Source organism: Girardinichthys multiradiatus, chromosome 24, assembly GCF_021462225.1.
Source record: "Girardinichthys multiradiatus isolate DD_20200921_A chromosome 24, DD_fGirMul_XY1, whole genome shotgun sequence".
Classification (NCBI taxonomy): Eukaryota; Metazoa; Chordata; class Actinopteri; order Cyprinodontiformes; family Goodeidae; genus Girardinichthys; species Girardinichthys multiradiatus.
The window spans coordinates 20,893,190-20,914,397 of NC_061816.1; the positions used below are offsets into that span (position 1 = coordinate 20,893,190).

A 21,208-nucleotide genomic window follows, 5' to 3' on the forward strand; every position below is an offset into this window, starting at 1 on the left:
GTAGCCCTGAAGAAGAGCCAAAGATGTAGCAGCCTTTTCAGACCAGCTATGCTTAAGTCAGTTGAATCAATTTATAAAGTTTATGTTCTCCGAGTTAGTACACTGTTTAACTTCCAGGTACTGTTGCTTGTCAGAGTAGATGGGTAGTCCCATCTACCCTGGCCCAAAGCCCTTATAACAAGTCAAGTCACTAAAGTAAGCTGACCTGTGTCGGCTTTATTAAAGCCTGACAGTAAGTACCAAACAAACTAAATCACAAACCCTTGGAAATTGAACTTTTTAACAAATGCTTAAGGTGTTAAATCTTGCATTTGTCCCTTGAAATTAAAATAACCATTTCCAGTCACTTGATTTATCATTTCCTGTGCAGTCACTGGATATCTGCTCCAAACAAGAGGTTAAGCTTCTGCAGACACAACGCAGGAGACAGTGAAAGGCTGCACTTGACATTCCAGCCATGAGCCAAAACAAGGTTTCACCCCTGTTATTCACAGGAGCGACCCAGCATTGAGATAAGCTTGTCAATCACTGCTGTATTTAACGAGAACAGGTACTGGAAGGCTGTCTGTTCTGCCCAGTCCCTAAAGATGGCTGGGCTTTAATTGAAAAGGCGTAATGTTCGAAACACAGGCTAATTTCTGTTTACTTTAGGAGATTTCCTAACATCTTTTTTAACTTAACACCCAACAGAAGCGGATCTTTCCTGGGAAACAGATGCATGAACACAGGAAATGAAACTTGACACTATGAGAACTTTCTAATTTGTTGCTTGGTGAGAAGTGCAGTCCAAACAAGCCAAAGACAGGACACCAAGAGAGTAGAGAAAAAGCAGCCGATCTCAACCTTACTTTTGAACATTAAGCTGTTTAGTCAAGGACAATTGTAGAATATAGGATTCACTTACCGGTAGTCCCCCTTCTAGAGACAACCTTTTTAACTGCTCTCTCCTCTCCAAGTGTCTGTTCATGGCCCCACTGCCAGTCAGTGATCCGCACACCTGGGAAGCCCTGGAGGAAGGACAAAAGGGGAGGTGTGCTGAAAGTCAACAAGGAACGCCTCACATCCGGCAGGTCACATTTGCACTTTTACACAAGATCAGAGTCCAGCTCAAGAGGTGTTACCTGTGGCTGCTTTCAGTTTCTACCTCCTCTTCAGTAATGCTCTTTAGCTTGACAGGACTGATGCTGCTCTCTCTCTCGCTCCCAGATTCCCGCCCTTCCACCCAACTGTTTTTCTAGGACTTTCCTAACAGAGCTGGGAACCAGTCAAACCTTGCCTGAATGAGCCTACTGCAGAAAACAAACACTTCACTTCATGCATACTACTCTTCTACAAAGAAACCGGGGTTCTAGGCTCATTGGGGGCAGAGTAAACAAATTGGTGAGGATGGGGTCAGGGGTTAGCTCTTGGACACCTCAGGGTGAAACATCTATTTCGATTTGCATTTAAGAGTAAGCAAACATGAGACGACAGTAAAACAATCTTGCAGGAATTTTGTGACCACAGGAATAGGGTTGAACCACCATATTACCACCACATCACATCAGTGATTGTAGACAATATGAGACAAAAGTGCACAGAAGGTTGAAAAGGAGCTGACAGCAAAACTGAGGGAGCTACAGGAATTTTTGATAAGTACTGGTTGTTTTCTATATGTGACAACAATATGTTAGGAATTAGGACCAGGAATGCAACACAGAGGCAATTTCCTCCAAATAACAAAATCCAGGCCTAGCTAAAATCTCCCAAAACCTCATAGGAGAATATTTTCTGATCCGGTGAAACCAAAGCTGAACTTTTGGAACACTATTCCAAAGATTTATTTGGCCTTAAAGACAAACTCTCCACATCTCTTGAGGAATCAAATCTAATCACAGCGTTGTTTTTTCGTGTTTTATTTTCATTAAGGTCAATGCAATTTTGAACTGTTCAAAATAAAAGTCAGTTTTGACCCAAAACATTCAGATGTCAACCGGAAAGCTGAAGACGAAGGGGAATTTTAGTCCAAGTCCAGAACTAAATATGTGATAATCTGTGAGGTTACCTGACGATTATTACGCCTTTGGTATTTCTGACATTTTCCCTGAACAAATGTGTTTCTTTAGTTTAGTTGTAGAGGCTAAATGTCACAATAAAAGGTAAAAAAAATATTAAAAAATTAATTCTCATCATCTTATTATTTTTAAGTCATCAAAATGCCTTTTTGAGGTGTGTATACTTTTTAGATCAGCTGTGTTTGAAATAGATATCTATACTGTATCATATTATTCAATTTGGCTATTTGCCATCCAACCCACTTCTCCATTTGCACATCCCAAACAGTGCCCTGTGCCTCTGCTGTAGGCTGGATCCGTTACACCCCGTCTGAGGCTTCATTAGCATGACTGCACTTGTCAAACATCAGCACACATCAGCACGACATGTTCCATATACCCCCGATCTGATGCGTCCGAGCTTATCGACAAACAAAGCCGCAAAACATCGAGCTGCCGAAGCTCCGCTGCTGATGTTTGTACTTCTCAACTTTGCACAACCTCCCTCTCTGCCCCCATTTCTGATTCACTCGGTGGGGCAATCCCATACAGGAGGAAGTTGCCTAATCAGTGAACAGGATGTGGGACGCAGTGCTGTCTTTAATGATGCAGAAACATCAGATTCATGCCTGTTGTTTGCTCTGGTGCTGGGACGACTAATTGAGTGAGTGTACACGACTCGCGAAATGCTGGTTTATGTTTGGGTTAAAATTCGGTTTGCCCTAGAGATTAGGAGAGGAAGGAGACCCAACAGACACTCTTGGGTCAAAGATTACTTGGGGCAAGTTCAATGGAATGGAGAGTAAATGATTAAAATGGATTACAGAATTACACAAACCTGGCACAGAGAAACACTGACAGTTTCCGTTTAAATGTATAAGGGTTGTAGACCGATCAGAAGTGATAAAGATTAACCAAACACTTTACAGGGCAGATGTCAGGGGCATTTAGATAAAGGCAGGTCATGAAGCACAAGAACATGCATACAGCTGATGTTGAACAAACTGAGTCAGGATCGGTCTTTCTGATGCCACCAGCATTTCAGATCGTTACATAAATGAGAAGGTCATGTTTGTCTAGAGCCATAATGACTTCAATTCGTTATGTATTCTATGCTACAAACACACTATCACTAAAAATACACAATGCCATGTATTGAATCTATTACCATCAATAATATAATACCAAGAAGAAATGTTTCTATTTGGAATTTCCAGATCCAGATTTGCTGGTTTCACAGGAATTTATTAAGGGGTCTCTTAGTAAACAAAGGCTAAATACAAATGCTGACCATGAGTTCAGTGTTCACTACTGTTGGTCTATCACATGAAATACCAATAAAATACATTTAGGTTTGTGGTTGCAATGTGACAAAATGTGAGGCAAAAGCTCAACAGGTAGTGATACCTTTGGAAAGAAACGTAAACGAAAATTTCAAAGAAGTACTCTTAGGACAGATGCTCAAGCAGTGAGTGCTCTGGATGTCTTTATTCTAATTCATAATAAAATTAAAGATGTCTGAAATTACTAAAGATGATGAGTTTTCTAATATCATAGTGATGACTTGCTTGCACATCAGATTGAATTTTCTTTTCAGACCAAGGGCCTAATTGCAACTACAATCTGTGCCACCTTTTCTGTGTTGTAAAGAAGCCCTCCTCCAGTGCATCCAGACACAACGGTGTCGTCCCATAAAGTGATAGTGCGCTAGAATTATGAAAATGCAGCTCCAAAATGGCATTGCTGGATGTATGATATCTCTATTATTTTTATTTCTGACAGTCAAAATATGTTGGCATGTACACAGGTTCTCTCTCTCTGCCATCTGTCTTTGAACCTCGCCACAATGACCGCAGACATTTTTCCGCACCAGTTTGCGCCTACATTTTAAATGCGCTAAATTTAGATGCAGAAGCTGCCTCTGAAATCAGTTCCTGGTTTGATAAATCTTGTAGTGGGCTTATAAGGAACTACATTTACATATCTTCCCATAAATTTGTGCGTTCTGGTTATCAGCATATTCATAAAGGCAAACACGCCAAAAAGTTCAAAAAGCTAATTTTACACACGCAGTATAATTTGCACCTGGTTTCTAGATCAGCTTTGCGCACGCAATCCGGTTTGCATGTGTTTTTATACACGCAAACCTTTCGAAGATCAGTAGCAGCTTCAGCCTACGTTTAAAAAAATAATGCAACTAACTTTCATTAAAACTCAATTTAATTTATGTTAAGATCCAAACAGTTCCAAGTTAGGTTTTTTTGTATAGTTTTCCAAACAAAAGTAATTTTGAAGCACATGACAGTAAATTAAATTCAACAATCCAATTCAGCCAACTTTTGATCCAGTACTCAAAAACAGGTACACGGTAATTTAAACTAGTTCCAATATTATTTCCAATTTATTGCAAATAAATGCAGTCCATTTCCAGTCAGTTCTAATCATTTGTCCCCAAAACCATTAAGACTTGACTGGATCAATCAAGCCATATTAGAAATGGTTAAGGTTAACAAAAACAAAATCAAGTTCATTCAATGGCAAAATGAAATTGAATTGCATCTTATACTTGAAATTGCAAGGCTTTAATTCTCTAGAGGTTATGTTGAGGAAAAAGCCTAATTAATTTCTGCTTTTCTCTATTAAATGTCTATAAGAAACTGCATTTTTCGTTGACTTACAGATCACATTTCAGGCTGTGCACGGTTTTATAGAAGTGGTAACCTGGATCTCATCCTTGAACTATTCACTGGGCAGAAATCTGACTGGCTGATGAAATTTATAGTTACGGCTGTGGTCCCGTGATGTAAAAAAGCAGCACCATGGCCAATTTTCCTCAGACGACCAACTTGTTGACTGTCCACAGATAGATTAAAAGGGAAATGAAACACTTAGAAAGACTTGGCATGGACAAATGGTGTTTTAAAAATGTGGTGACAGGATCCATTGACAAAACCTGATTCAGTAACTAATAAAAGTGGATACAAAGATCAAAGCAAAGCTATTTAAAGTCATGCCATTTTGCTGAATTCAGCTTAAGATGTACCTTTTTTGACAGCCCAATGGTGGTCCTTGTATTAAACCTACTCATGGCTGCCCTCCTTCCACCACAAATTCCAGTGATTTACACCAAAACCAATTACTGATATGTTAAAGCATTGTGGTGTTGACCAAAGTGACACGCGTCAACCCCTATAGGCCCACACAGCTCCCATCCGGCCCCCCAGCCAATGAATGTTCATGCCAGTGGGGTGGAAAGGATATAATCAAAGGAGGCCAGGAGGACTCTGACATCTGGGAGTCTTTGTGTTGCCGGCCTAATTAGATGCCAGGGTGTAGGGAGGAGGCGAGGCAGGATGGTGTGTCTGTGTGCAACGAGGTGGTTGTTTGAGGTGGGAAGGCTGAGGGTGGGGTGAGTGGGGGAACTCTCTTCTTTAACATCTGCTCCAGGAACAAGGGAGGACCCAGCTGAGGTCACAAAGCCCCAGACAGCTTCCAACTATACCAGGGATAATGTGGGGGGGATAACAGCTTAATGATAACACTTAAAGCTATTGAGAGATCACGGTTCTGAAAGCAGACTATGTGCCTAGCAAATAAATGGTGATAATAAGCACAGATTGTCCATGAATATGGATTGCCATGGCTTAGATTTGATACTGTTCCTTTGTAGGGTGGGATGACTTATACAGATGTGAATAAAAGGGGATTAGGTTTTCACTGTTTCTGCAGTTCCAAGCAGAATGACCATTTAGTTAAGGTCTGCAGAAGAATCATAGCTGTTCTGTTTTTTTATCTTTTAAATGACTTTTACTCCACCCATATTCAGAAATAGACAGATATTGGTGCTTCAGTCTCAGATTTAACTTTTCCAGATTGGAGTCAAAATCTGGATAGATTTCCCGAATTAAGATATGGGGTGTCACTGATCCATTACATGATCTTCTATTTTTGTAGGTTGTCGGGGGTTTATTTGTGCTTTACATCACTGTTCAGTTAAACAGTTAAACTTTGATGATTTGTTGTTCAACTTCGTAACTATTTCTTGGAGTTTTTAGCTGATAATATCCCATCTAATAAAGTATTCTGCCAATGGGTTTTGATTTTAATGGGTTCAATCAGATTTCGTCAAACTTGTTTTGTAAAATTTACAATTTTCTCATAGAGAAATTAAAGAGACACCAAGGAAGAATTAAACCATTGGGAATACCCAACCAGTTAAACATTAAACATGTGCCCCATCCTAAGAGGTCGAGGTATTCTCAAAAGTGTTGCCTCACCATTGGGGCAGTTTATCTCTCAGTTTAACCCCTGATTTTTTTTAAATGCCTAAACTTTTGATCCTGGGCTGTAAAGTGGCAAAGTTGTTAGCACGTTTGCCTTCTGGGTTTGAATACCGGCACTGGGGTCTTTTTGCATGGACTTGGCATGTTCTCCCTGTGGTTTCGAAAGTTTTCTCTAGGTATTCCAGATTCCTCCCACAGTTCAAAAGTATCCATGTTAGGTTTATTAGTCTCTCTTAATAGCACATAAGGGTGAGTGTGTCATGCACGTTGCTGTCCAGAGTACACCCAGGACAGCTTTTCCAATGAGCATTGGAGAAGGACACCTGCCCTGGCAATCTTGCAAGGATAAACGGGTGTAGACAATAGATAGATGGAACCTTTTAATTCCTAGAAACATTCCTCAGTCATAACACATCTTGAGAGCAATCAGACTCCAACATGATCAGCAATACTGCCCTTTGTAACCTAAAACACTCATGCACTGTCACATCTATAACAGTGTGCACAAGTAAGATATTTTTATCATTGTAGGCTTACAAAGATAGCCAGGGGGTGCCTTGAACTTTATCCCCTTTTCATATTTGACAAAACATTTAATTGAGCAATAGCCACATTAGAAACAACAATCAAAGAATCCCCTGTGGTCTGCAGCCTTGAATGGCCTTCATTGTGAATTGGTTTAGTCATGGGTTATACATTAAGCTATATTAAAAATAATGAAGCAGATACATTTAAGCAAATATTTAAATGGCCATCTGGAGGAAAAGAATGCAGAAGGACCAGCCAAAGATGTAAGAGGAGCTTGCGTTCAGCATGAGTTTTCAATTATATCTGTTGTCTGCTGTAAGCCTTTAGAAAATGTAGAGAGCTGAGAATCAAAACCCTCTTGGCCAAATAGTGTTTCTGTGATCAATACCCCTTAAAAAGAGCACATGCCAGGATGTGCCAGTACCAGAACATGGATGGAAGGGGAGATTGGACATTGATTGGTGCACCCCTTTTGCCCCAGGAACAAATTCATTTAGTCTCCATGTCCCGTGCCTGGTTTGAATGAGAAGGACGCTGAAAAGAGGTCAGCGCAGAGGCACCCCCACCCCTTTTCTAGGTGCAAAACCCACTCTCTCTTCATTTGATTTTCTGAATGATTAATCCAGATTGTCACCTCCTGAGAGAAGAATGACTGACTTGGAAAATTATACGTTTGAGTTACTCTTTTAATTTGCCTCCTTACATGGAGGAAAGAAGGATGGAGAGGTTGGGGCTGGCTGCTATTACTTTCCATTCAATGAGGAGAAAATTGAAGCATGCAAGTGTCTGATGTGAGGTTTACGATGTGGACAGAGCAGTCCATTTTTGTTCTAGCAGCACAGATGGTCTACAGTTATCGGATGTTAGGAGTCCCCCTACTGGCTGGCTTTTCTGATACTGTTTCTGCATGTGTAACTGTACAGTTGACACCTGGCAGTATCTAATGTGGAATTACATCATAAAGGAGCATATTTTACATTGACACATTCTTCTGCTGCTCTCCTGTTCTACCACACCCCAAAGGTGCTCTGTTGTATTAAAATCTGGTGACTGTGGAGGGCATTGGAGTCAAGAAACCAGTTTGAGATTAATTGTGCTGCGTGACATGGTTCCTTTATCCTGCTGGTGTGGCTACCAGAAGGTGGGTAAGTGGTACTAAGAGCCTCAACGTATCCTAAGAAAATATCCCCCACACTCTTAAAACACCAGCAGCAGCCATCGCATTGTTCATCCATTGATTCAAGACAATATGGATCCATGTTTTTATGTTGTTTATTTTAAATGATAAATGTTGCAGCCTAAATCAAGGCTCTCTGGACCAGGCAATGTTTTTTTCCTATCTGTTATTGTCCCATTTTGTTGAGCATGTTTGGATTGTATCCTAATTTCTTATTCTTAGCTTATGAGTGGCACCAAACTGGTTGGAACAAGCAATACTCTCTTCTCTTAACTAACAACGCCTATATGACATCTCCAAGTTACACACAAAAAGAAATTGGGATGGTTTAAGGGTTAAATTATGACTTACATTAAAATAGCAAAAATGAAATTTTGTTTAGAAGGCAAACTATCTGTGGCACAAGTCTGACTGATTTTAAGCCCAAGTCCCACAGATCTGCATTTGGCTTCTCAAGCACAAGTAGAGTCCAAACATTAAACTATAGACTCCTTAATAAGTAGGTGTAGACACAAATGATGCAATTTTTTCACATAAATATGCAAGTAGGATGTGCTCAAACCTTTCAGTATAGCTCTGCATCCTTGAGAAAGAACGTCCCACTCATCCATCCATCCATCCATCCATCCATCCATCACTCTTTACTCTTTACTAGAGCGGCATCGGGGATGCAAGGTTGCGTACGATCTGATGTTTGTGTACATGTCAATCGTAAACTGGCCAAAATTAAGGCTAGCTATTTTAAACCTTTCTTTCTGAGCTTATGCAGAAAAATAATCTGAGCCAAAGAAGAGACAGTATCTAAAGAGAGGTTGTGTCTAGGCATATAAAAATAGTTCAGGATAAAACAATATAAATATTATTTATTTCGTTGTGTTTTGCTTTTGTTGGTATTTGTTATCTGCTAAGCTAATGCTAACGGCCCTTGAGCCTGAGTGCTAACAGGCTTCTAAGCCTTGAGGCTAGTTTATTTGTTGTGGGTTGTGTTTTAAAGTTTTGACAAACTGTACTTGAATGAGTGGTTTAAACACAGATCAGCCATAACACACTGACAAGTGCTCATACATACATTAAAGTATTAATGATGCTTTAAGGCACATGTAGATTTTTAAGGGTTGCCATACCCGACCGTCTGAAAGTTGTTTGGCTAGTGATTTCCTGATTAGGAGGTGCCCTGGTGATTTTTAGTCTGACTAATTATATTATACTTATTAATAGTTGCTAATAGTTGACCTGCTGATCTGAATGTGACAAGTCCACGCTAATTGTCCCTTCGTTCGCCATCTGTTGAGAGATAATAATATTTTATTTACCCATAGGATTTGCAATGTGAACTGCTTGTTTAAACACATATGAATTGTTCATTTATAATTTGACCTCATTTCAAAATTCCTCAAAACAAACCTTGGTTCTTAAACGCACATATTCACACTGAACTGGGATATATCATTGCATCATTTTAATGGTTTTGTTTTTTTTCTTTGTTCCATTTTAGTAGTTATTAGTTTTCCTCATTCTTCTCATTTTTGCTTAGTATTGTAGTTGAGTGTTACTAGTCTAGTAGAAGAGTTCATTAATTAAATTATTTAACCTGAAGTTGAATTATCTTTGTAAAACAATTCTAATATTTTGGAATGTTGTTGTGTGTTTACTCTGTATATGTGTGCAGAGCTTGCTGTTCCAGAACACCAGTACTTGAATCTCCTCTTTCATCTGTTGTTCTATAATACAGTTGTACCACACCACATTGGGCTGGGATTAACAGGACCATACCTGACAGTCTAAAAGTTGTTTGGCTAGTGATTTCCTGATTAGGAGGTGCCCTGGTGATTTCTAGTCTGACTAAAAGTTGTATAATCTAACTTCATTAGTGATTCTGTTAATATTTAATTGTCAATTATAGTTATTAATTATGGAAGCAAATCGTTACCATATTTCAAATAAAAAAGCATTTTCAGAAATGCTTTTTCATTTTAAGAATGTGGCTGCATTGTCTGACTCATAAAGGAAATTAGTAATCAATAATCCTATTTGCATTTGCATTTTCTTCTTCACAACTTCACATTTTATGCCATAATCAAAAAGAAAACAAAGCAGACATTGCTTTTTCGTTTTTGTGGTCTGCCTGCAAAGTACTGCCCAGAACTCGAAAACAAAAAAGCATTCCGAGCGGCAGGCGCAGCAGAGTGACGTCAGCAGCCGCTCTTCCTCAGCTCCCTGCTGACCGAGCTACCCATCTTGTTCGGTAGGGGGCGCTGTGCACGTCTGCATTGCATTACATTGCAAACATGCCGAGAAATTGATTGAATTGCAGCAGGGCCGAGCTCAATTTGTGGCAGTGGCAGGCAGAACTGGTAGTTCCAGTGCCAGGCAGTGGCAGTTCCGCCACAGCCTGCCACCGAACTGCCACATCCTGATGCAGGGTGGCAGGGGATTCCGCGAGGATGCCTGAAGGTGCCAGACCGGCCGTAAAAGCTTGCCAATGCGGTTGCCGCTGTTTTTGTGGAAGCTAATGCTGATTATCGGCAAATGGGATGTCATTGTTGTTATAGCCTGTTACCTTTAAATAATGATTTCATTATTGATTATTATTTAATAAACAGCTTTAGACCCATAACATCAGGTGATTGTATTTACTTGACATGGAAAATAAATAGCACTATGTGTATGTGTGACGTGGTGAAAGGATGACGAAGATTTATTGCACAAACAGCCGGTTTATTATAGATCAAGAGCGGCTATTCTGAATTCTCACTCACAGAAAATTATATAAATAAATGCTTAAAAACACGCTGGATGTCCCAGGCCATAAGGCTGCCACGAGGGTGCCACAGCCTGCCACCGGAACTACCAGTTCTGCCTGCCACTGCCACAAATTGAGCTCGGCCCTGCTGCAATTCAATCAATTTCTCGGCATGTTTGCAATGTAATGCAATGCAGACGTGCACAGCGCCCCCTACCGAACAAGATGGGTAGCTCGGTCAGCAGGGAGCTGAGGAAGAGCGGCTGCTGACGTCACTCTGCTGCGCCTGCCGCTCGGAATGCTTTTTTGTTTTCGAGTTCTGGGCAGTACTTTGCGGGCAAACCACGAAAACAAAAAAGCAATGTCTGCTTTGTTTTCTTTTTGATTATGGCATAAAATGTGCAGTCGTGAAGAAGAAAATGCAAATGCAAATAGGATGATTGATTACTAATTTTATTTATGGGTCAAATAATGCAGCCACATTCTTAAAATGAAAAAGCATTTCTGGAAATGCTTTTTCATTTTCAAATTTTACATTTCAAATTTAATTTTGGTATCTATTTGCTGGGGTACATTTTGAAAAATAAATCTCAAATGTCTTTTTCATTTTAATTAAGTGAAAGAATGAGCAGTCTTGAAGAAGAAAATTAAAATGCAAATAGGATTATTGATTACTAATTTCATTTATGAGTTAAACAATGCAGCCACATTCTTAAAATGAAAAAGCATTTCTGAAAATGCTTTTTCATTTGAAATATAGTAACAATTTGCTTCCATAATTAATAGTTGCTAATAGTTAAACCAACCACTGTTGCCCAAGAGAGGTGCTGTGGTTTGTTAGACTGAAAAATCAAAATTTGTTCATATTTGTTAATTATTAATATAATTATGAATAGTTGTTAAAAGTCAAGCCAAACATATTGTTGCACAGCAGTGACTGTACTAAATTCCACTGCCAAATTCAAATTGAGGTTGTATACACACGCTAACCTGCTTAGAAAAGCTTGTCCAACACAACTAAGGCTCCAACCTTTCAGCACTTTAAGACAAGGCTTAAAAGACTGAATACACCGGTTCTCTGATCTTACACTAAGCAAACATCTAAATAACCTCTTGACCTAAAACTGTGTCAAACAAGACAAAGGGAAACAAACTGCTAACAAGAAAATGCCTTTCTTTGACACATTTAGTGATAGGGATTCTGTCTGAACTTGTCCGAGCAGTTTTAAATCTTGTTTAGTCAGCAGTGCTTAGCAGGGAATTTTGATGTGGGTTTAACAGAAGGGAGGGGTTGAAGGTCCAGTGGAAAATAAAGAAAAACAATGACTACAATGTCGTCATTTCACTCATAAGGGGACTCCCTGCAGCTCCCTGTGCTTATCCCATCACATGCATAGGATGCTTTAATATACATCCTGGAAAAAAGATCAAATCAACTTCCTGTTGTGGGACCTGCAACTGCAACCTGGTGTACTTTAGGCAGCAGCGTGACTCTCTGCTGAACTCTCTCATGACAGTGCTGCATTTAGAAAAAAATGCCAGAAAAACACTCAGAATGCCCAAGGGTGATGAAGCAAGCCAAGAGAGGGCAGAGGAATTTTTCCAACCATTATCAAAATATACAACTCTGCCAACACCCCCCCCCCCCCCACACACACACACACACACACACACACACACACACACACACGCAGCTAGGTAAGCAAGCATCATGCGATGGCAGGTCACCAGAAAACTGAACACATGCATTTCATCAGCACACTGCTGACAGCTTGAGAAACAACAGTGTGTTTATGCTTGTGAATGTTTCCACTTGAGGTTTTTCTCTCACGGAGAACTATTGTAGACATTGGTTTGATGTGAAACCAAGCGCAAACACTTAGTTTTTACGCACAACAACTGATTGTAAGCACCAAATTACGGCAGTCTGGAGGGAAACACTAAAGTTCTTTTTTGATTAAGAAATGCATACAAAGCTAGTCATATTTTGTAAAAATATATCAAAATTAGCTTTCGGGAACACTGGGATAAATTACTTTTACAATTTGTCTGAATTCCTATTTTCCAATAAAGAATTTTTAGAACCATTCTTAACTATTTTTTTGCTAAAAAAATAAAAAGTATTTCCCTGCATAAATAAAGCTACACCCAACACTTAGGTTTCTAATATGATCACAGCACAAATGGAGTAGTTTTATCAAGCCTCAATCAAAAACGGCAGAGAAAATATTTATTTAGACCACCTTCTCTTTTAGACTAACATGTAGACAAACAACAACACAAAATGCAGAAATAGCTTTATGAAATATTTTTGTATTGTGTATGAATCTGACTTGACTCAAGTCATCAAGTTAAAGTCCACAACTCTGCTGAATTTTAAACATTTGATACCTTCAATTAACGAGCGATAGATATATAGCAGCTTGCCATGAGCTAACTAGCTTGCACTATTCACTATCAGCTTAGCTAATTGCTAATTACTTTTAATAAAGTTAAGTTACATTTTGATTATCTTTTACCTTGAGTTAAGCGGCAGCTTTGTTTAATGCTAATTTTATGGTTGTTTTTTTTACTAGTTTACAAAATTTTACTAAATTAACAAGCTAATCAGCAAAGTAGGGAGATATCACAGTATATAAGCAGATATTTTAGCAGACTTATCAAGATCAATTTTTACAACATTCAAACATTTTGGAGCTGCACGGTGGCGCAGTTGGTAGCACTGTTGCCTTGCAGCAAGAAGCTCCTGATCGGGGGTGTTTCTGCATGGAGTTTGCATGTTCTCCCCGTGCATGTGTAGGTTCTCTTCGGGTTCTCCGGCTTCCTCCCACAGTCCAAAGACATGACTGTTAGGTTAATTGGTCTCTCTAAATTGCCCTTTGATGTGAACGGGTGTGTACATGGTTGTTTGTCCTGTGTGTGTCAGTGTTGCTCTGCGATGGGTGTACCCCACCTCTTGCTTGTAGACTGCTGGAGATAGGCACCCGCCCCCCCACGACCCTGTATAGAAGAAGCGGGTATAGAAAATGGATGGATGGATGGATGGATGGATGGATGGACGGACGGACAGACGGACGGATTGATTTAAACATTTTGCAAGCTAGATTTACTGAAGTTAGACTTACCTTTATAGTGCGAACTGCAGTTTGCACAACCTTGCAAAATTAAGTAAGTATAAACTTTGGTGGCTGTTTTATGCAGTTACTTTTTGCTAATTTTACAAAACGAAATAAATTAAATAGCTCATTAGTAAGGTTAAGGCCAATACATACAATGCAACAACAGAGAAAATGATTATCTTACCAAAGGCTGCAAGAACAATAACAAAGCTCTTTCTGGCCAGGACACTATACTTAACAAGAACTAAAGTGCAGAACTCACAGGAAGTCCTCAAGGGCCTCTTCTACACCTACACAACCTTCATATTTCTCTGACACTAGACAAGAAAAAAGTTCTGCCCTGAATATGCATCAAGAACAAGCTGCATGAACAGAATGGTGTCATTTTGTTCTGTTAGAGAGAAAAAATGCCTTTATTCTTGAGTATGTATTGGCCTTTAGAACATGTTCTATTATATAAAGGTTGATTTAAAAAGCTCAGTGGACACTAATTATTACCTTTGGTAAATGGATTTCCTACTGGCTTAAAAATCAGTTTAGATACCTTAAGCTAATATGCTAGGTGGCAACATTGGTTGTTTTACTTTGCTTCTTTTTTATTAAATGTTATTTCATCTTCTAATGTAAACATGCTTGACTTTAAGGGGATATCTTGGAACATTATTTGTAGACAATTTTAAAGTTTTTAGTACACTACAATTAGCTTGATAGTAATCTCATCAATCTGAAAACACAACTAGCCAGAACAGTTAGTTCCTTGGTTTGTTCATAGAGCAAGCTGTAAAAGATCAATGGGTGCTGCACCGTGAGTCATGACAGCATGACAACATAACAGAGGCATCTATTTTTTCTTAATATCTTATGCAGTAAGTTGTATATAGCTCTTTTTTAAACCATTTTACAGTTTTGCAGTTAATTTGATTCAAATCAGTTTATCTATATAATTCTCAACATGTGGTTCAGATCAGTCTTGATAGATTTAACAAAGTGAAAATTAATTGTTCAGCTAATTTGATATCTAGTTATACGGTTTGTATTTTTCGAGAGACGGCATGAGCACCATGTTTGATTTTAGTATTTTTTTAATTTTGCATATTTGCAAACAGCTATGTATGTGTTTGTGATGAATTGTGATGAAATTCCTTTCTGTATTATTTGGTGGCAATTGCACAAATCTTATTTAAAAATACAACTTAGGGTTTAAGTAAAGACTAATGTTTTTTTGTGTTTGTTTGTTTTATTCCTAAAATAAATTCATGGCATAAGGTTCCTGTTGCTTGACTATTCATTCATCCCATTACACTCTGCACCCCGTTTGGCTCATTTCCCCTAACTATGTGAAGCAGTAACAGATGAACTCCACTACACAAATAAGCAGGAATTTAAACTTACTCAGCACCGGCTGGTTCCTCTCCACTCAACAGGTCTAGAACTCCCAGACACTCTGAAGTGTTTTGGTTGGGAAGACAACATGATGATGTGGACTCTCCTTTCATGGCAGCTGAAAACATGCTGTTGTAAATTCCCCTGGAAGTGTTGCAGTGGCGGCGGGGGGAGCCACACACAAACACACACACTTTAACCCACTATCTTTCCTGCCTAAGCTGGAAGTCTGCAGCAACACCCAGTAAAACTTGTAAATAGAAAGGCAAGGGAGGTGGTGCAGGAGGGAGGCGTGGTGGGGCGGGAGGAGAAGGAGAGTGAGGAGAAGTTCCACATTACATCACCAGCAGCTGTTGACAGGGCTGTGTTTATTAACTAACTGCCAGGGCCTGAGGAGGCGCTCCACATGCCTCACGCTCTCATTGACCTGAAAACAAGACAATCCTCACTCGGATTAAAAAAAAAAAAATCATCTATCTGACAGATTAGCGTTTAGGTCCAAAATACTTAAACATTTAAGGCTCCCTTTAAAACAAAGATTCTGATACGTTTGGAACATCTTACCCAGATATTTCTATTTCAGGCCTCCCTGTTTAGCTTTGTGCTACCTGTCATGTGTGTACACTGGCTATGAGAGCTGCTGACTGTCGCTGCTGACTCCAACAGCAGCGACTGGAAAGAGGAAGCTGCTGCTCCTGCCGCTTACATTCCTCAAGCGTCTTGGGCTTGGCAGAGCCTCCAGTCTCTTAGCTCAGCCTGCTGCTCCCTCCAACCCCTGCTCTGTGTCTGTTTCCTTTCTTGCCTTCCAGTTTAAATGGAGGAACATGACTCGCAGCTTTACTGCCAAGTAGACTTCTCTACGCCGGCTGGTAGCCACCACCAACACCTCTGCTTTTCATTGGCCTCTCTGCAGGGACCTCCTTAACTACATGTCATGCCACCCATCCAAGACTAAAGAAACCGAACCCAATCAGTCAAATTAGCGTTATTCCTTTCACATTATTTATTTCATTACATTTGCTTTTAGATTTTGAGACGCTTTAAGTGAAAGAAAGAAATTATTCGACCTCTTACAGAACTTGTCATGGAACAAATTTTAATCTAAGATAAATATAACCTGAGGTAATACAAAAAGCTATTTTAAGTGATAAAATAGGTTAAATTTTGGTTAAATACCCAAACCAACCAAATCACTTCAACAAAACCTGTCTGACAACATGAATAGGCTGCAAGATCTCAAAAAGCAACACATCATTTCCAATCTAATGAAATTCAAGAACTGATGAGAAAACAAGGTAACTGACATCAATCAGTGTGGAAAATCAGTGTGCTTACAAAACCAATTAAGACTTTGCAACCACAATGACAGCCATTATCCACAAATGGAAAATACATGGGACAATGGAGGACCTTCCCAGGACTGGATGTCCTACCAAAATTATTTCAAAAGTGCATTGATGACTCATCTAAGGGTTACAAGAGAACCAAGGACAAGATCTAAGGCACTGCAGGCCTCACTCGCCTCAGTTAAGGCCAGGGTTCATGATTTAACAATAAGGAAGAGTTTGGGCAAAAATGGCATCCATGGGAGAGTTCCAAGGCCAAAAACACTGCTGACCAAAAACAAAACAAAGGTTTGTATACAATTTCACCAAAAAACGTTAGTGACCCCCAAATTTTGGAACATTTTTCGGAAGCTGTGCCTCCTGTAAAACTAACACAGGGTCATATTGACAGTCAAACATGCTGGCAGTAGTGTAATACCCTGTGTTGTTTTGCTGCTTCAGGACCTGGAGAACATACAGTAACAGATGGAACCATGGGTTCAGTTCTCGAGCAGAAAATACTGAAGGAGAATATCCAGCCACCAGTTTGTGCTCTTTAAGCTCAAGCACAGTAAGTATGTTAAAAGTAAAAACAGAAGAAATCTGTAAGGGGGCAAATACTGTTTTCATGGCACTCTGCTGCATTCCTGATGTTTGCAAATAAATTCCCTTCTGTTGTGTTTCCATTCAGTTCTTTGGCTCAATAGGTTCCCACCTGGATGATTGTTCAAATGAAACTGAGAAGGTGGGCGATGCCGCAGGATTTAGAGAAAAAGAAGAGCACCCAAAAGAAGAAAGCCACGGGTTGTCTTTTCATCTCAAGCATTCGGTTTAATGTGAATGTCAGGAGCTAACTGGATACAAAAGGCACTGAATTAGGCTGATTGGGATCAAACATTATGAAGGAGAATAGTAATATATAATTAGACTGGCTATAATTTCTCTCTCTCTCTTTGTTCTTTGATTGTGACATTGGAGACTTGTGATTAATTCGTTTAATCTAATAGGAGAAATGAAGAAAAGACTTGAATATAATCAAAGAATGCATGACCTTTAATTTGCACAATAAATGATGTGGATATCTTACTTGTTAACAACAGGGACAGTCGTTGGCTCAGATTTCTTTTAATGCCACTTTAAATGTCTTGGCATAGTTTGCTACCTTTGAACACCAGGACAATAATAACGTATGCACATCTTGTGAGCATATGCTCCTCTTATCAGATACAATGCTTAGATCCCCATTTTCCATCCTAAATTACATTCTGTCTTCAATTATCTCCCCCGCCATTTACTCTTATCTTGCACTAAAGAAAGACATTTCTACGCTCCTTAGGTCGCAATCTAAAAGTAGCCTTAAGTTCCTCATTGTGGGCTGCATTTTCTTTGGTTTGCACGTGTTTGTGCCCCTAACAGCTCAGCAGGAAAGTAATGGCTAACCATCCCAGATCTTGCTTCTTGACCCGGGGCACATCGGGATCCATACCATGGAAGAGGTTCCCTCTCTTTCATGTCACAGGTAAGAACACTGCAGGAGAGCTGAGGAAATTATCAGGACGGAGTAGCAGTAAGCCTGTCACAGTCAGTAAATGTAAAGTTTCAACAAATAAGGTTAAAGGAATATACAATAATCAGGTCCTTATTAGGTCTAAAAATCAAACGTTTAAGACATGTGAAGAAAATAGTATTGTATAAAAGAAAAGGTCCACCTTGTCTATTTCTAAAAAATAAAGAGTTACTAGCAGCAGTAAGGAAAGCACTCAAAGTTGGAATGAGTTGAGTCATAATCTGCTGCGATGTTGATGAGTCAGAAAGGAACTCACATTTCTACATCTTCCTGTCTTCTAGTTATGCCGCTATAGCCTTAGGTTAAGGCTGTTGAAGGACTTTTATTTCCCACAGAAGGTACTCCTGGCCCAGAGCTTCCATGTTTACCTGTGTCTCCTGGAAAAAGCTATTTTAGGGGCTATGCTGCATTTAACCTTTTTAACGTTTTTAAGTACCCCTGGTTCAGCACTTCTGTGTTTTAGATTGCTTTTACACCAAACCTTTGGAAAGCTTTTTACCATGCCAGAGTCTGGTATCTGGAGCAGATCATGCTAGTGTGAACCAACTTGGGACCCTGAAACACCACAGAACTATACCCTGGCACGGTTACAACTACCGGTCTCAGCACGGTTCATCCGGATCCTGGAGGGGTTTCCTTGCAGTGTGAACCTGTGCCGGGGCAGCATACCAACACCAGGAAGAGAAGATGTAACGTAAGAGCAGTGCAGTGCAGTTTCAGTAGAAGAAGAAAAAGCAGAGCAAAAACAAAGTGAGAGCGTCAATCCAAAGAGTTGAAAATGTCTTGTGGAGCTACGTGGAGTAGTGAAGAGGTGCAGAAGCACAGCTATATTTAAAAACCAAAGTGGCAACAGTAACCCCGACTTTCCCATTTGGATTTCTGTAGTTATTGCTGTCATACAGGTGTACTTTTTACATGTTTCCCTTTTCCATGGAAAATACCTTTGTCCCAGTGCTTCTGTGTTTAGCTGTTTCTTTTCTGGATGTAGTTATTCATGGAGCTACTTCTGCCATTGACTTTTTGTCTGGTCTTTGGTTTTCTTTCCTAAATAAGTCACCCCTACCCAAGTGTATCTTTATTTAGCTCTTTCTCATTTGTTGGCTAGATTTAAAGAGCAAAAGAATTTTGATGTTTCGTCTTATAATTTGGATTGAATTTAACAGTATGTGACTGATTTGAATTGAATTGTAATGAAATCTATATATTAACATCTGTTGTTAAATGTCCATATATGAATGAACTGAATCAGACAGAACATACGACGTCCATTGTTGTTTGTCTTTATGTTGGGTGCGTGGGTGCGAGTTTTTTTATGTGTACCCATGAGGGTGGGAATGTGTTATTGTGTGTGCCTGTTTTTTGCGTCAGGTTGGGTCTTGGACTGCTCCTTCTGCTGGATCAGTTTCCTCCCTATTTCCTCCCTGCCACACTACCTGCCGGTGGCTGGTGTCTGCCCGCTGGTATACTTGTGGTTCTCAGTGTCCGGGGCTGGGTGCTTTGGTGTGTGCCAGCTCACTCCCAGTGACTTCTTGCCGGGGCCTGAACCCCTGGGCTCTGTCGGGCCTCCACTTGGGGGGTGATGTGTCCCGGGGTCTCTGGGTCCATGGCCGGATCGGCTCGGGCGTAGACAGCTGTCGGTGGGGCCTGTGGGCTCATCGCTGCAGCTCCCTGGGGCTTCTGCACTGTCGCTGCTGGGTGGTTCCCCTGGCACCCTCCCCTGATCTTCTTTCGGGGGGTTGTGGTAGTCCCGGCGGTGGTTCTCCTGGGGTTCCTGTGCTTTGGGGGACCTTCGGATGTCTATGGCTCGGATCTCCTCCGTATCTGTCCCAGGTCCAGGATGGCAGGTCTGTGGCTCCTCACACTCAGTATTGCATATTTTTATGGAGAGACTTTGTATACACAAGCACGCTCACACTCAGACCCACAAGTTTTTAGATTCAGGTGTTAACAGATACACAAATGTGCTACATTGAGCTGCATTTACCACTAAATACATGTTGCATTCATAAGTACCGTGCACTTTTTGGTAAAAAAGCTGTTCTGCAGGTGTAGAAGCAAGCTGGGTGTTATCTTGTATACTCTTCATTTTTCTTTCTTTCCTCAATTATTTTCTCCTTCTCACCCCTTTTCCTTTTTGCAACTCCTCCTTCTTGTTTGTGCTTCTTATTTTTTTCCTTTTCATTTTTGTCTCCGTGTCTGAAACAATTGAAATAATCCCAAAGAGTTACTAATAAAGTTTCTTTTTTAAATATCAAGCAGAACTTTAAAGCGTTAGCTGTAATGCTCCACTCGTGAAAGTAAATCTGTTGGGCATTTTCTCGGCACTCAGACAACAATTCTTAGCACTACTCTGCTAGACAGGGAAAAAAAAAAAAGAATCAGACAAAACAGAATCAAATTGTTACAATCAAAGTTGACTGCTTTTTCGTTTAACCACATTTTTTTCCACCTCAGCTACAGCTGCAGCAAAGACCAGAATGACCATAAAGCAGTCAAGTCCAAGATTTACATTTTTCCTTATCAGCAGGAATGTTCAAAGATGAAACTACTACAGACTTTAGTAATGAAAGCTCCAGATAGTCCCAGAGGTCCAGATGTGCTGCAGCTCTGTCAGGACAGAACATGAATTGACATTTATGGAGAAAACAAGTGTGATTTTCAGATATCCACCATGATCAAAGAGGCCCCAATGCTAATTTACATAACAAACATTTTGAAGCCTTTAACTGCAAACAGAAACTGACGCAGAGGCGTATGGTTCGGATTTCCCTCATGAATATTTGCATTAAGCTGCAGGAAGTGACTTTGTTCATAACCCACGTTGCTCCATCATGTAGGAATACTGCTTCAATGTTATTTGCAGCTGCTCTGGGAACCAAGTAATGTACTGTTTTCTTGCCTCAATGGACCAGCGAAGCAGCTTTATTGGAGCGGAGACCCGAGAGAGGCACATACGGTACCATACGGTACAAATTTCAACTTCCACAAATCAGAGTGAATTGCGGCGTCTGCGCTGATGTCAGCTACTCTGAGTCCACAGGAGACAAAGC

General features: G+C 40.1%; 1 protein-coding gene and 1 long non-coding RNA gene across 3 annotated transcripts in view; one reads left to right on the forward strand and one right to left on the reverse strand.

Annotated features, from left to right (window-relative positions):
* LOC124861545 (nck-associated protein 5-like) overlaps positions 1-15,450 on the reverse strand; it is a 190,493-nt gene extending 175,043 nt beyond the window's left edge. For both annotated transcript variants that reach the window (XM_047355351.1, XM_047355350.1), the window contains exons 1-2: positions 15,276-15,450; positions 905-1,007 (exon numbers count right to left, since the gene is read on the reverse strand). In XM_047355351.1, coding sequence (XP_047211307.1) covers positions 905-1,007; positions 15,276-15,394 — 222 coding nt within the window. In that variant the 5' untranslated portion in view covers positions 15,395-15,450. The remainder of the gene's footprint in view (positions 1-904; positions 1,008-15,275) is intronic.
* LOC124861546 lies at positions 2,596-17,691 on the forward strand. Its single transcript, XR_007036663.1, has 3 exons — positions 2,596-2,697; positions 17,054-17,162; positions 17,283-17,691. It is a non-coding gene; the product is annotated as an uncharacterized LOC124861546 (long non-coding RNA).
* Positions 17,692-21,208: the final 3,517 nt, after the last annotated feature.